At 42.0% G+C, this 15,760-nt stretch overlaps 1 protein-coding gene and 2 long non-coding RNA genes across 7 annotated transcripts; 2 read left to right on the forward strand and 1 right to left on the reverse strand.

Moving 5' to 3' along the window:
- The first annotated feature begins 1,577 nt into the window (after positions 1-1,577).
- On the forward strand, positions 1,578-6,053 carry LOC146650183 (uncharacterized). Of its 3 annotated transcripts, XR_014908140.1 has the most exons (6): positions 1,578-1,749; positions 2,042-2,120; positions 3,195-3,286; positions 4,012-4,169; positions 4,589-4,646; positions 5,582-6,053. It is a non-coding gene; the product is annotated as an uncharacterized LOC146650183 (long non-coding RNA). The 3 variants fall into 3 exon arrangements; XR_014908139.1 differs by having other exon boundaries at positions 1,579-2,120; positions 3,195-3,279; XR_014908138.1 differs by having other exon boundaries at positions 1,581-2,120.
- Positions 6,054-7,077: 1,024 nt separating this feature from the next.
- LOC146650184 (ADP-ribosylation factor-like protein 6-interacting protein 6) lies at positions 7,078-7,406 on the forward strand. The gene is made up of 2 exons (XM_085386134.1): positions 7,078-7,087; positions 7,174-7,406. Exons 1-2 carry the CDS (start codon positions 7,078-7,080, stop codon positions 7,404-7,406), a joined length of 243 nt encoding a protein of 80 aa, XP_085242260.1.
- Positions 7,407-8,074: 668 nt separating this feature from the next.
- LOC146650185 (uncharacterized) lies at positions 8,075-14,641 on the reverse strand. 3 transcript variants are annotated; one of them, XR_014908303.1, is made up of 7 exons: positions 14,500-14,641; positions 14,125-14,203; positions 12,308-12,487; positions 9,411-10,598; positions 9,203-9,253; positions 8,809-8,930; positions 8,075-8,666 (listed from the first exon to the last, which is right to left on the reverse strand). It is a non-coding gene; the product is annotated as an uncharacterized LOC146650185 (long non-coding RNA). The 3 variants fall into 3 exon arrangements; XR_014908305.1 differs by lacking the exons at positions 12,308-12,487; positions 14,125-14,203; positions 14,500-14,641 and having other exon boundaries at positions 9,203-9,256; positions 9,411-9,536; positions 10,024-10,425; XR_014908304.1 differs by lacking the exons at positions 12,308-12,487; positions 14,125-14,203; positions 14,500-14,641 and having other exon boundaries at positions 9,411-9,536; positions 10,024-10,424.
- Between the last annotated feature and the right edge of the window lie 1,119 nt (positions 14,642-15,760).

A 15,760-nucleotide genomic window follows, 5' to 3' on the forward strand; every position in this document is an offset into this window, starting at 1 on the left:
AAATTGAGTATTTTGGTCTAAATAACCCAAAATGTGATGTCCACATGGGGCAGCACAGTGGCACGGTGGTTAGCACTGTTGCCGCACAGCAAGAAGGTCCTGAGTTCAATTCCACCATCAGGCCGGGGTCTTTCTGTGTGGAGTTTACATCAGAATCAGAATACTTTATTGATCCCTGGGGGAAATTATTTTTTGTTACAGTGCTCCATTTTAAACCAACATTAAGAAAAGACAGACAATACGCTAACTAAGAATAGTACAATATATACATATATATACATACATACATACATAAGTCACTCATAAATAAATATTTGGAAAAGAAACGTGTAGCTGTAGCAGCAAACAGTGTGTTAAGTGGATGCGTTGTACAGGGAGATGGCCACAGGCAGGAATGATTTCCTGTGTCGTTCAGTGGTGCTTTTCGGTAATCTCAGTCTCTCACTGAACGAGCTCCTGTGACTGACCAACATGTCATGGAGTGGGTGGGAGGTGTTATCCAACATTGTCTTTATCTTGGACAGCATCCGCCTCTCCGACACCACCTTGAGGGAGTCCAGCTCCATCCCCACAACATTGCTGGCCTTACGGATCAGTTTATTAAGTCTGTTGGCATCTGCGACCCTCAGCCTGCTCCCCCAGCATGCAACAGCATAGAGGATCGCACTGGCCACAACAGACTCATAGAAAATCCTCAGCATTTTCTGGCAGATGTTGAAGGACCTCAGTCGCCTCAAAAAATAGAGACGACTCTGGCCCTTCCTGTAAAGTGCTGTGGTGTTTTTAGCCCAGTCCAGTTTATTGTCAATGTGTACTCCAAGGTATTTATAGTCCTCCACAATGTCAACACTGACCCCCTGGATTGAAACAGGGGTCAAGTGTTTCCTGGTCTTCCTGAAGTCCACGATCAGTTCCTTGGTCTTTGCCACGTTGAGCTGCAGATGATTCTGCTCACACCACGTGACAAAGGAGTCGACCACAGCCCGGTACTCTGTCTCATCATCCCTGCTGATGCATCCAACCACCGCAGAGTCATCAGAAAACTTCTGAAGATGGCAGGTCTCTGTGCAGTGGCTGAAGTCTGTGGTGTAGAGGGTGAAGAGGAAGGGGGAGAGGACAGTCCCCTGTGGTGCCCCTGTGTTGCTAATCACCTTGTCAGACACACACTGTGGGAGACGTACATATTGTGGTCTTCCTGTCAGGTAATCAACAATCCAGGACACCAGAGAAGCATCCACCTGCATCGCTGCTAACTTATCACCCAGGAGGGTCGGCCTGATGGTGTTGAAAGCACTGGAAAAGTCAAAAAACATGACCCTCACAGTGCTCGCCGGCTTACATGTTCTCCTCGTGTCTGCGTGGGTTCCCTCTGGGTACTCCGGCTTCCTCCCACCGTCCAAAGACATGCAGTTTGTGGGGATAGGTTAATTGGATAATCCAAATTGCCACTGAGTATGAATGGTTGTCTGTCCTTGTGTGTTAGCCCTGTGACAGACTGGCGACCTGTCCAGGGTGTACCCCGCCTCTCGCCCCATGACAGCTGGGATTGGCTCCAGCACCCCCCGCGACCCTGAAAAGGATAAGCGGTAGCGAATGGTAACACGTTCTCACTCCCAACTCGTCAAACGTGTGACGCATGGTCAGGCTCCCTCTGCTGCACTTATGGACGCGCAGGGTACCCCTCTCGCGTCGGGAATTGACGTGAAGGGTCCTCCGATTGAAGAGATTGCCGGGAAGTGCCTGTTGTCGGTATATTTAGACATTTTCCAAATCACATTGTAGTGACGTATACAGAACACAATAAATTATATAATGTAAACAACTACCTGAAAAACAGGTAGAACAATACTTTTGTATGGTTTATTGCATTTACGGAGGGAGTGATGTATGCTGGGTAATGGCACAGCTAGCGACTGGGTGACTTTATTCACCCGCTTCGGCTGTTATCAGTCCATACATTAGCGTTATTAGCACAAACCAGTCCCATAGATATGGGCCATCTCCTGCTAGATTGTTCAGAAGGTTGTTCTCATCCATCCAGATGGAGGATCACTAACAGGAGCGTGGAAGACTCCAGAATCCACTCTGGCTGGAATCCGGTGGATATGCAGTGTGTACAGGTAAGACCATTTAAACGGACAGCATTTATAGAATGACTATTAAAAGTCAGCGAGTGTCAGTAATGTTAATGTGGTTATGTTAGTAATACACCGAGTGCTAATATAACAGCTTTAAGATGCATTTGTAGATGTTATTACGTGTTTTACCGTCTTTATGGTGCTAGCTTAAAGTTACGGTGTAAACGTTAGCTTATATTGGAGGAAAGCTGTTACTGGTTAAACGATGTTAGCACAGAAATATTAGCTTCTGTCATGACTGATGAAGTTACTAGTTAATAAAGTTTCCAGTAAAGTGATTAATCGCAGCCACAGACTGACAGCAAATATCTCGATTAGCTTCAGTGCATCTGTAATAAATATGTGCAAGTTTCAGTGCTTCGTTTAAACTGTATGATACTTATACTGACCCAGGGTCAGTGTAAAATACAATCCTAGCTGTGTGAACAAAGCCTGGCTCCTTTAATCCTGCATGACAAACCTCAGGATGCAGGTTATTATTACTCTTTCCTGCTGGCACACCTGTCACACCTGAGAGTCAGCTAGAAACGTACAGTGACGTGGACATCATGCAAAGACTGCCAGACTCTGTAATACTGCAAATGATCAGTGACTCAGGTTAACACTAAACTTTAAACAGTACCTCTGTGTCTCTGTGTGCTGAACATCTAGGATTGAGTCAGGCTGCATTGACTGTGGGACTTTAATGTGTTAAAAGCAGGTTGAAGACGGCTCAGAAACATTTGAAGATTAAAATTTAGCATTATGGCTGCTGGTGGTTTGTAAAGCCTCTACTCAGCTGTATTTTTGTTACTAATTTATGTTTGTTGTTGTTTAACACAGATTTCAGAAGAGCAAATATGCTTAATAGTTTAACTAGATTTCATTTGTCAGTGTGGGACTGCTGAGTCACCTGAAGAACTCATTTCATTCATTCTCCACATGATGTTCATTTACAGAAATGTTTCACAGGAACTGATTCCTCCCAAAGGTTGAACTAGTGTGTTTCCATAGATTACCTCTGTATGAATGTACTTCTTAAATGAAGGCAAGTGTTTGTCCTGTTTTGTTCCTCAGGTACAGTACGTGATATCAAGGGCAGGCGGTCAACACTGGGGGAAGACAAGAAGCAGATGTACTTCCAAGAGGGAGCTGCAGTGAGGTCAGAGGTCAGAATCTGAAACAGCTCAGGTTTATATTTTAGAGGTTATAAAAAATCAAAATGTATTTATAAAGAAACCTTTAAATAATAGTCATAATTATGATTATTATAAGAAATATCAAACATTTAAGTGGATTTTCTGTTACACATATTGTGTTAGCCCTGCGATAAACTGGCAGCCTGTCTTTGTCCTGTATCAGCTGGGATAGGCTTCATCCTCCCGCAACCCTGAATTGGATACATTGTATTCCAATTATGTAATCTGATCATTTACAAACTCAAGGTTTATAATCAAAATGTAAGTAATAATTATAAAATGGGAAAGCAGAAATAAGTGTGACATGAATGTAAATGTGTGAGCTGACATAGAGGACAGCTACATGCAGTCTGAAAAACCTTTGTTGTCAAGTTTGCTGGTATATCAGCACGAGATCTTCTTACATAGAAGAGACATTAAAGTCTCTAACTCAGTGAAGCATTATTGGTCCCGTCTGTTTGGATAAATATAGTAAGTTGATGTATGTCCATTTATTGACACATTTTCTTAAGTGCTTATCCAGCTCAGGATCACAGTGGAGCTGCAGCTGGATATGTTCACTAAATAAACCTTCCAAAAGTCAACAATAAACCTGCATCCATGTACGTTGTTGTCCACAGGATGAGAAAATCAAACTGGAACACTGTGGAACATGTTAATAAATGTTTGTGTGTTTATGCCTGTGTCTTTCACAGGAGGCGCTGGAAGGTTTCCCTAATAGTTCCTGGTGAATTAAAGCAGAACCATAAAGGTTGCTGGACTGCATGATGGCCTTACCCCTGAGCAGTCATCCTGTTACAGGAGGAACCAGTTAGAAGCTGTTTTCAAAGTAGCTGAGCAGATTTCATCTCAAGTAAGCAATTAAGTGTTTGTTCGTTTGTTCTGCCACTTAAAGAGCATTTAAGGACGTCTTTCGAGTGTCCAGTTGAATTAATTCTACTGGCTCTCATGGTCATTTGTTATTATAGACATATTTTTCATGTTCATCCAGCTATTTAGTAAATTCTATCTATTTAGTAATATCCGTCAGCTATAAAATGTAATATAAATATAAAAATATCTAAATATCTCCTGTCCTTTATGTTTTAATGATGTAAGTCTGTTTACATTAGCATTCCTCACATATCAATGAGATGCTGTACAGTACAATCCTGCTGACACAGCAGAGGGATAACGACGGCTATTCAACATCGTTACACGACACATTCGAGCTGCATGATGCAGACAAAGTGACTAAATCATCTTTTTTATGGTTTATTGTCTTCAAACCAGCAGACAAAGCTGATGGCAGAAGATGTCGGAGAAGAACTTCAGGCCGTGGACTGAAAAGGTATTTTTTTCTTGTTATCAAAAGACATTTGGAGTGGCAGCTTCTACAACTGGTTGTGCTGAAGTAAAGCTTACAGTCTAAGAAATCACAGTGTTGATATTCAGCACAAAGAGAAAAGCTCACTTGTTTGAATTAATTTACAATCATAGTTTTATAAATTCTGACTGTAAAGAGCTTTTACAGCTTTGATATTGTTTGACACTCGATATCAGGTGATAGGGTTTAATTTAAAGGTTTCTGTGTCCCAATGAGCCATTCACACTGATCAGTGTCAGTTTAACTGTAACACATTCATTATTTAGATTCAACAAAGAAATAACTGAATGTAAAAAAATGGCAGCCCACAGGCAGGTTTATAGAGATATATGCATGCATTATGAAATTTATGTATCCCAGATAATTGTTATACATCTAGTCATGGCAGACCTACCTCTTCCTCCCAAGTTAACTGCAACCCAAAAGAACTAGTGGGGCTATTTACACACTCACAACCAGTGTGGGGTAAAAAGAGCCACCAAAAAGCTGTCAGCCACAGATGTGCTAGAAGAGTTAGAAACTCTACTTATGGAGAAACTTTCTAAGTCTAACAGGGGACAGGTACTCCTGCCCAAATAACATGATATAACCCCACATACAGCCCAGCCATAAAATGAACCAAGTCATTTAGTTAAAGACAGCATGGGACCAAATGCATGTAACCAGCCTGCATCAACCTGACATTTCTTCCTCCTGAATTAAATGAATGAATGGATGAAAGTTAAATCACTACAAACCTAAAGCCACTAGTTCCCACACTGGAGCTCCCTGACACTGTGTGTTAACCGTATTTAGCTTGTATCAACAGTTGTAACAGGCTAAGCCACCTGAGACACTGCATTGAATGATTGTTCCTGTCTTAATGGTTTCAGCTCAGATGTTCTGCTTTTTCCTTTCAGTAGATCAAAGCAGCTCGTGCTCCTTCTGCTTCCAATTTACAAGAAGAAGAAGAAGAAGGCGAAGGCTTCAGCAAAGTGGTGTTCATGGTCTCAGTGAACAGTCACGGTCACACACTGCATGTGGTTTTAAAAGCAACATGTCTGTTCACCACAACAATGGAGATGTGTAATATTAGTGCAGCTACGGTTTGTTCTTGAACATCAGTTCTGTTTTCTACTTTGATCACTTAGACCAAAAAAGTGTTGTTTTCAGATTCTTTCTTTTACATCTATAAACCACCTGTTCATTTTTTTATTACAATTAGTTTCACATGAATGTTAGTGTTTCCTTTATGATCTTTTAATGCTTACACTACACTGTACACGTCTACATTAGAGACATTTCTGTTGACTCAGAGTTGTGAAATGTTCTTTTATTTGATGCACAATATGAAGTTCATAATTTTCTTACAAATAAAACTCTAATGACAAACATGAACAGCTGTGCTTATTTCTGAGACATGAGTTTTTGAATGTGTTGATATTTACACAGTGTGCATCTGTCTGCTGAAACTGTAATGGTGAACCTGAGGTGATGGTCAACAGAAGGCAAATATAAAACAATATTGAAGTAATGTCTTTACCCTCTGCAGCGTGTGGACGCTGTGCACACAATCACCTTATTCACTGTAGTAAACGTGCACCGCTAGCTCACGTGACTGACTGTCTCCATGGTTACATCGTATATTATTAGCTATGCAAACAGCTTCCAAAGATACCGCCATAGCTCTCTGCAGCTGTAACACTTAAACACTTTGCAAATCATTTCATGTTTTTGATCGTTATGAAGACAGAATATGTTTTTAAGGTCATGCTAGGCGGTTGCTATGGTGGTTGCTGTGGACTTGGCTGGACCGCGTCCGATTCCTGTTATTAGCTGTCCGCCGCAGGAAGGCTGCGTTCCATTTACAAGTAGTGACAGTCTGCCGCAACTCGAACTCAAACCCCGCTTTGTTCTGTAATTATAGGCCTTTTATAGCCGTTCATGACACGCACACACACACATAAAGCACTTTGCCTCACCATGAGAATGCAACTTTACCTAACCTAACCTTAAAGTATCTGATATAGGATAGAAAAATGAAGCAACCAGAGATTTAATGATGAAGACTCTGGGTTCTGTAGTTCACGTTTTACAGTCCTGAATGACTCTTTGCATATGATTTATTGAAGAGGACTTTAGAATGCACTTTACATTTAGACTGTTGCTGTTTAATTTTTTACATTGTTGCCGTGTTATGTCATGAATAAGGTTCACCTGCTGGGGGTTTGATGGATCAGCTGGACAATACAGTCAAAGACAGACTTCATTCATCATATGCAAGAATCCTAGTTGGATTTTTGTTGTCACTCGTGTTTTTGAACCAAATATTGAAAACAATTCTGACAGACTGGATACCTGGTCAGGTGTACATTACCTTGTACTCAAGCATCCCAGGACAGAGCCCTGCCCCACCATGAGCCTGGGTGGATACGTGGTTATAATATAAAAGGACCGATACTGAATATGAATATTTCATGAAAATTGAATTATAATACGAATTAGTAATAAGGGTTTCTCTGCGCCCTTATCTACCCCATACTCAAAGAGCTGCGGGCAGAGAGGGTGACAGGAGAGGATGGCACTGAAGAGAAGATGCTCGGTTTCTGGAGTCTCCTGGTCCTGTCAGTATTAGTAGGATGCATCTGCTGTGTCTTCTCGTGGATGCTCACTTACCTTGACTCGTTCCAGCCTGGTATGGATTTCCCAACACTACAGACAGTGGCCCACGTCAGAGACGTTTAATATTGATTACATATGTCTGAATTGCTAACCCTAACCCTAGCTCAACAGACCACAGTGCCCTGGACTGTCAGTATTATTACATGCTGTGAACATAAGTACCTTTGATCACAGTTTAAAAGAGAAGGAATATTGAAAAAAAGATCAACATTGTGATATTATTTCTTCCAAACTGACCAGAAACATGCTTGTCAGACTCTCACAGCAAAGGATCAGACTCACTGTGCATGACAGCTCAGGCCAATGATGTCTGTTAGATTGTCAGTTGTTTAGTGCTTCTGTACAGTTAGGGTCACCGTCTCTATTTCAGAATAATTAATATGTGGAAAACACTAAAAGTTGATTGTCTTCCAATATTCTAGCATAATTAAAAAATTTGACTTTAAGTACATATTATTAGTCCTAATGCCAGCATGATTCTTCATAACTCCTGCTTTGAAATACTGAACTTTAAAATTTACCTGATGAAAGATCATTTACAGTGGCACTCTGTCAGGATCATTCTGACTGTAAGATCACTGTATTAATCTGAATCCTTCTGAAATGTGCTGTGAATGAATGCTGATGCAACTCACTGTGGGAGAGCTGTTAATAAAATGAATCTGTGACACATGCAACACATTCACAGAGGAAGAGGACACAAAGGGAGGACACGCAGAGGCTGTGTTGAAGTCAGAAATCCAAATCTTTATTAAAAAACAGGCGGCGGTTACAAACAGGAAGACAAGCAGTCCATCAAACAGTCTACAGGGTCAAACATACAGAGAATTCAAACAGCAGTAAAAAATAACTGGACACTGAAAAACATAAAGCAATGTGTGACGCAATAGAAGGAAGCAGCGCAGTATATTCACTGAATTATCATCAATTACAAAAGAGAAAAAGGACGATTTCTAAGGATCATTTTCTTAAATGCAGTTAGAGTGTGGCTGGTAAAGATGGAAACATACAGAATGTAAACTGTGTGAGTTTGTGAACTTTGTTAGTAACAAATGAGGTAAAAAACAAAACAAAACAGACAAAACACAGAAAGAGGCTCTCAGTATTCATTAATAATTAGAAAGAAAAATTCTGGTCGTGGATTTTTACAGTCTTAGTTCCGCTCGCTGTCATCATTATAATCATCATGATCAATGGTGAGGTCCTGAGGTGGGTGGGGCTGTCTCTGGTGATGTCACCATGAAGGAACAGCATCTGGCACGTGTTGGTGAAACATCCCAGTACACTGGTGTAGTTTCCTCTCCAGCTGTTTGACATGTGACACTTGAACATTAAGGGGAAGAAGAAGAAACAGTGTTAGGTCAGGTGACCACTTGGTTTCTAAAGTAACTGACAGGAAGTAACCAGGCCGTTAGAAATGGATGGCATGTGTTTAGAGTTACTGTAGTTGGGTAACTCTACTTACCAAAAGCAGCAGCACACAGATGAAGGATCAGATGCTGAATGTTGCAGGAACATGCTCATGTGTGGTGGTCATTCAGTGCTGCTCCGGCAGGTTAGACAGTCCAAGACTGATATGCTGCCCATCTGAGAGTTTGAAAACACACATGCAAAGATTTATTTTGTATTACAGTCAAAGTTGGATGTTCATTTTTGTCCTTTAAAAATGTTTGTGTATTTGAAAGCACTAACATTTAAGGATGACTCTAATCGTCTCTCTCTAAGAGTGTCTCCTTTAAAGGGGAGACAAGTGTATCCACTGATCCACGTCACTTTACCTGGATGATGACTCCTCCCCCCTCACTCAGAAACACTCCTAATATAACCAAGCAAATAAATAATATTGAAGATTTACTTACATCATTACAAAAACAGCAAAAACATCTCCCTTTGATTCCATTTCTCCATTCCTGCTGAACATCAGGCAACAAATATCTCAATAAATCACAGTAAAATGTAAAGCACATGTTTTCTCTGCTTTGTCTAACCTCTGCAGAGCCTCTGTCAAGAAAAACATAACTGTAAGCATAAAACAAATATACATTCATAACACGTCACTGGACAAACCTCGGTCAGCTGATTTCCTCTGTGCAGTGCAGACGAGCATCAGTCAGCGAGTGACTCTGCTGGTTCTTCTGAGGAAACACCAGCGTCTCTCCACACCGTCACCATCTGTGAGCACAAACAGCCGCTCTGCCAGCATGTAGGAATCACATATCACACACACAAGGGTGAAGAAACATCAGAGCTCAACTTTGGATACTTTAGATCTAAACAGATCAAAGCAACTCTTAGTTTCAACAATCAGTGAGCAGACAAACAATGATACCAAACTGATTCTGTATGAATACAATATGGTATTTTCAATACAGCTGTCAAATTAATTTATTAAAACTAATACAGATATATGTATATTTCTTTTGATAAATTAGTTTGCTAAATTATAAGAATATATTTTTATTTTTATTTTCATTTAACAACTGCAACTGAAAGAAATTAAATATTGAACAAAAATATATTGTCACATTCTGAGCATGCTCAGCACGCTGACAGACTTGAAGTTGCTACAGATTTTAAGAAGTGATAATTATAGGGAAGAAACTTCTCTTTTTCATCCGTTTAATCAAACATTTGATGCCTCAGCTGTCTCAGTCTATAGCGTTCTGCAACTACAACTAACCTGAAGCTTGGATTTGGCTGCAGGTGCCCCTGTACAGCCTTCTCAGCAGCACACATGTGGGTACCATTTAATCACACTTCTTCCTGAGCTTTGCTTCATCACAAGACCAAAGGTGGCATCCTGTGTCACAGTCTTATCATCATCCAGAAGAAACATTTGAAGAAACATCATGGAAAAGAAACATTTACGCGCCTCCTGGTTTTGTTTTCTGATCCTGCAAAAAGACTGAGGACAACAAAGCCCAGAGAACACGAGATACACAACATCCAACATTCAGACTCAACAGCCTCCATAAATGAAGAGCACCAGGTTGGTTCAGTTATAGTAGATATGAGCATACTTCACATTACTGGGTATGAATAATAATGAGGAGGCAAACTTTGAAGCTGCAGAGCATGATGTCCCATCATCAGACTGTAAACAAACATCCACCAGGCTTTGTTGCCAAAATTGATGATTCTCCCATCAGGGATCAGTAGAGTGTAGAAGCAGCAGTCACTGAAATATTACCGTTTCAGATAAGAAATCTAGCACATAAAAGCCAGGGTGGGAGGGATCTCTGCAAACTGACTTACCTCTGTGTTACACCCCGGCCTAGGCAACCGGGGTGCAACGTAGAAAAATAAAGATAAAGAAAGTAAAACCACGAAGGCTCTCCACCAAAATCCCAAAACAAAAATATCCCATAACGAAAGTATTTACAACAGACTATTTATTTATAACAAAACACCAAACTATTTACAACGGGGGAGATCGCGACCATGACACACTGAAACACAGGGTTTAAATACATAGAGGGAGCAATCAGGGAATGGACAACAGGAGGGAAACACAGCTGGGGCAAATCAGAACTGACGAGACAAGAAAGCGTAAACTGAAAACACTGAGATAAGACAGACTTTCAAAGTAAAGCAGGAAACACATTACAGTCACGCCTAAAACAAAACACTGACAACACCGAATCGTAACAGTTCCCCCCACCCAAAAATCAAACATTTAACACCAAGTGAAAAGTTTGATCCAGACAGATGAAGCCGATGAAGGCTGGAGCGGTCCCACTGACCCTCCAGCAGACGACGAAGGCTGGAGCAGTCCCACGGACCCTCCAGCGAAGGCGGATGAAGGCTGGAGCGGTCCCACGGACCCTCCAGCGACGACAAAGGCTGGGGCGGTCCCACGGACCCTCCCCTCAGCGAAGGCAGACGAAGCTGATGAAGGCTGGAGCGGTCCCACTGACCCTCCAGCAGACGACGAAGGCTGGAGCGGTCCCTCGGACCCTCCAGCAGAAGCGGATGAAGGCTGGAGCGGTCACTTGGACGCTCCAGCGAAGGCGGATGAGCAGCTCACCAGCTGCACACATGGACACGCAGCCCGCCAGCTGCACACACGGACACGCAGCCCACCAGCTGCACACACGGACACGCAGCCCACCAGCTGCACACACGGACACGCAGCCCACCAGCTGCAGAAGGCTGGAGCGGTCCCTCGGATCCTCCAGCGAAGGCGGACGAAGGCTGAAGCGGTCCCTCCAACGGACCCTCCAGCGAAGACGGACGAAGGCTGATGAAGGCTGGAGCGGTCCCACCGACCCTCCAGCAGACGACGAAGGCTGGAGCGGTCCCTCGGACCCTCCAGCGGAGACGGACGGCTAAAGCGAAGGCAGATGAAACTGATGAAGGCTGGAGCGGTCCCACTGACCCTCCAGCAGACGACGAAGGCTGGAGCGGTCCCTCGGACCCTCCAGCGAAGGCGGATGAAGGCTGGAGCGGTCCCACGGACCCCCCAGCGAAGGCGAACGAAGGCCGGAGCGGTCCCACGGACCCTCCAGCAGACGACAAAGGCTGGGGCGGTCCCCGGACCCCCCAGCGAAGGCAATCCCGGACGAGCCCCCATATGTTACACCCCGGCCTAGGCAACCGGGGTGCAACGTAGAAAAATAAAGATAAAGAAAGTAAAACCACGAAGGCTCTCCACCAAAATCCCAAAACAAAAATATCCCATAACGAAAGTATTTACAACAGACTATTTATTTATAACAAAACACCAAACTATTTACAACGGGGGAGATCGCGACCATGACACACTGAAACACAGGGTTTAAATACATAGAGGGAGCAATCAGGGAATGGACAACAGGAGGGAAACACAGCTGGGGCAAATCAGAACTGACGAGACAAGAAAGCGTAAACTGAAAACACTGAGATAAGACAGACTTTCAAAGTAAAGCAGGAAACACATTACAGTCACGCCTAAAACAAAACACTGACAACACCGAATCGTAACACTCTGCAAGTGTGAAGCTCAACAAAAATCTGACTCTCCAGTCACTGACAAACAAAAACTCCAGCTGGGAGATAGAAAACGCTGTCTGGGTCCTGCTGGATGTTGCTGGTCAGAGTCCCACATTAGCAGAGTGCTTCTTGGTCCCACTGACCCATGTGGACAGCGACTGTGGAGAACTGTTCTGGAAAACAGAGAAGAGAATTAAAATGACAAAAAGCCAAACAGGATTTCCACAAAGACTATCTTGGAATCAGCAATCAAAAAAATCACTGGTTCATATTTCAATTAAATATGACCAGGTTCCTCAAATGTACGCAGTTCAGATCTGATTTAATTTAATTTCCTTCACACAGCACATTCGTCCAGGCTGACAGGTAAACATAGAATTAATCTCAGGTAACATGACTCATAGTAGAGATTCAGTAAGAAAGATTGCAGGCTCTAATATTATTACCACACAATCCAAGGACACACCGACAGCTCAGATTTGTAGAACTATTTAAACAAATATGTGTAACAGAAAATCCACTTAAATGTTTGATATTTCTTATAATAATCATAATTATGACTATTATTTAAAGGTTTCTTTATAAATACATTTTGATTTTTTATAACCTCTAAAATATAAACCTGAGCTGTTTCAGATTCTGACCTCTGACCTCACTGCAGCTCCCTCTTGGAAGTACGTCTGCTTCTTGTCTTCCCCCAGTGTTGACCGCCTGCCCTTGATATCACGTACTGTACCTGAGGAACAAAACAGGACAAACACTTGGCTTCATTTAAGAAGTACATTCATACAGAGGTAATCTATGGAAACACACTAGTTCAACCTTTGGGAGGAATCAGTTCCTGTGAAACATTTCTGTAAATGAACATCATGTGGAGAATGAATGAAATGAGTTCTTCAGGTGACTCAGCAGTCCCACACTGACAAATGAAATCTAGTTAAACTATTAAGCATATTTGCTCTTCTGAAATCTGTGTTAAACAACAACAAACATAAATTAGTAACAAAAATACAGCTGAGTAGAGGCTTTACAAACCACCAGCAGCCATAATGCTAAATTTTAATCTTCAAATGTTTCTGAGCCGTCTTCAACCTGCTTTTAACACATTAAAGTCCCACAGTCAATGCAGCCTGACTCAATCCTAGATGTTCAGCACACAGAGACACAGAGGTACTGTTTAAAGTTTAGTGTTAACCTGAGTCACTGATCATTTGCAGTATTACAGAGTCTGGCAGTCTTTGCATGATGTCCACGTCACTGTACGTTTCTAGCTGACTCTCAGGTGTGACAGGTGTGCCAGCAGGAAAGAGTAATAATAACCTGCATCCTGAGGTTTGTCATGCAGGATTAAAGGAGCCAGGCTTTGTTCACACAGCTAGGATTGTATTTTACACTGACCCTGGGTCAGTATAAGTATCATACAGTTTAAACGAAGCACTGAAACTTGCACATATTTATTACAGATGCACTGAAGCTAATCGAGATATTTGCTGTCAGTCTGTGGCTGCGATTAATCACTTTACTGAAAACTTTATTAACTAGTAACTTCATCAGTCATGACAGAAGCTAATATTTCTGTGCTAACATCGTTTAACCAGTAACAGCTTTACTCCAATATAAGCTAACGTTTACACCGTAACTTTAAGCTAGCACCATAAAGACGGTAAAACACGTAATAACATCTACAAATGCATCTTAAAGCTGTTATATTAGCACTCGGTGTATTACTAACATAACCACATTAACATTATTGACACTCGCTGACTTTTAATAGTCATTCTATAAATGCTGTCCGTTTAAATGGTCTTACCTGTACACACTGCATATCCACCGGATTCCAGCCAGAGTGGATTCTGGAGTCTTCCACGCTCCTGTTAGTGATCCTCCATCTGGATGGATGAGAACAACCTTCTGAACAATCTAGCAGGAGATGGCCCATATCTATGGGACTGGTTTGTGCTAATAACGCTAATGTATGGACTGATAACAGCCGAAGCGGGTGAATAAAGTCACCCAGTCGCTAGCTGTGCCATTACCCAGCATACATCACTCCCTCCGTAAATGCAATAAACCATACAAAAGTATTGTTCTACCTGTTTTTCAGGTAGTTGTTTACATTATATAATTTATTGTGTTCTGTATACGTCACTACAATGTGATTTGGAAAATGTCTAAATATACCGACAACAGGCACTTCCCGGCAATCTCTTCAATCGGAGGACCCTTCACGTCAATTCCCGACGCGAGAGGGGTACCCTGCGCGTCCATAAGTGCAGCAGAGGGAGCCTGACCATGCGTCACACGTTTGACGAGTTGGGAGTGAGAACGTGTTGAATGGATGGATGGATGTGATGTCCACATATGTGGACGCCAGGTCCTAGGAGGTTAAGAGACAAATGTTCCTTCAGTATGTTGGCATTACTAAATTTGGCTCAATGCTTACATATATGTATAAAAAGAAAATGTACGAGCTGTGATAACTGTTTCTGATAAAATGAAGAGTAGACTGATATATTGAATATTTCTTTATTGGGTGAGAAAATCAGACCATGTCATAACTGCTTTAAGTCACACAGAATAGATATCAGAGCCTTAAACAGGCTGACTTCTGCTAAATGGGTCAAACTGGGCAGAAAGTATACAAACACATAACATCCTTATAGAATATGATGTAACACTATAGATCAACTTACCTCAGAATATATAAAGCATATAAACAATCACAGCAATATGATGCAACACACACAGCAGTGCTACTGATCCAAAATACTCAAAGCTTCATAGAACTGGAACAAACATTTATTTTTAGGTCCATTCTGCTGCTGATACAGACTTTAGGTTTCTGAACATTAAACTTGGTGCTGCCTTTCATAGTGTGTAACTTGAAGGCCCTGAGTACTTTCTCCCACACTGAAAACACTGGAATGATGAAATCATTTGAACATTATCTAACAAGACTGATTCAGGACAGACAATTAGTTATTTTGAACTTTCCTAACAGTCCTTCACAAACAGGGAACAGTCTGTCTATTCTCTCCATCTGTCAGCTGCTGCTGGCTCTTCCTCCTCCTCTTCCTCACACACTGCTGAGTTTGTCCTGGTGGATCATCAGGGCTGCAAAGCCTCACAGATGATGTGCAGCTGTGGGTCCCTCAGTCTGTCCTCACTCTGGACACTTGCAGTTGTCACACATGGAAATCAAATGTGTGATAAGCTGCAGGATTCAAACACAAGTGTAACTTATAAACACATGTTCATACTTTTATTCCACAATCAGAGAGAAAGAAACAGAGAGAGAGTGCAGGACAGACAGACAGGTGACAGTCTCAGGTGTACACACTGCTACAAAACAGCACCAGAGAAGCAGGATTTAGTGTTTGTGTTATTACGAGTGTAAACAAGAAGAGTTCCCAGATGGTACAGTGGACACATGTGTGACTCCTGTG

Source organism: Rhamphochromis longiceps, linkage group LG17, assembly GCF_057381845.1.
Source record: "Rhamphochromis longiceps isolate RC_006_pf linkage group LG17, R_longiceps_female_GT1.1, whole genome shotgun sequence".
Lineage (NCBI taxonomy): Eukaryota > Metazoa > Chordata > Actinopteri > Cichliformes > Cichlidae > Rhamphochromis > Rhamphochromis longiceps.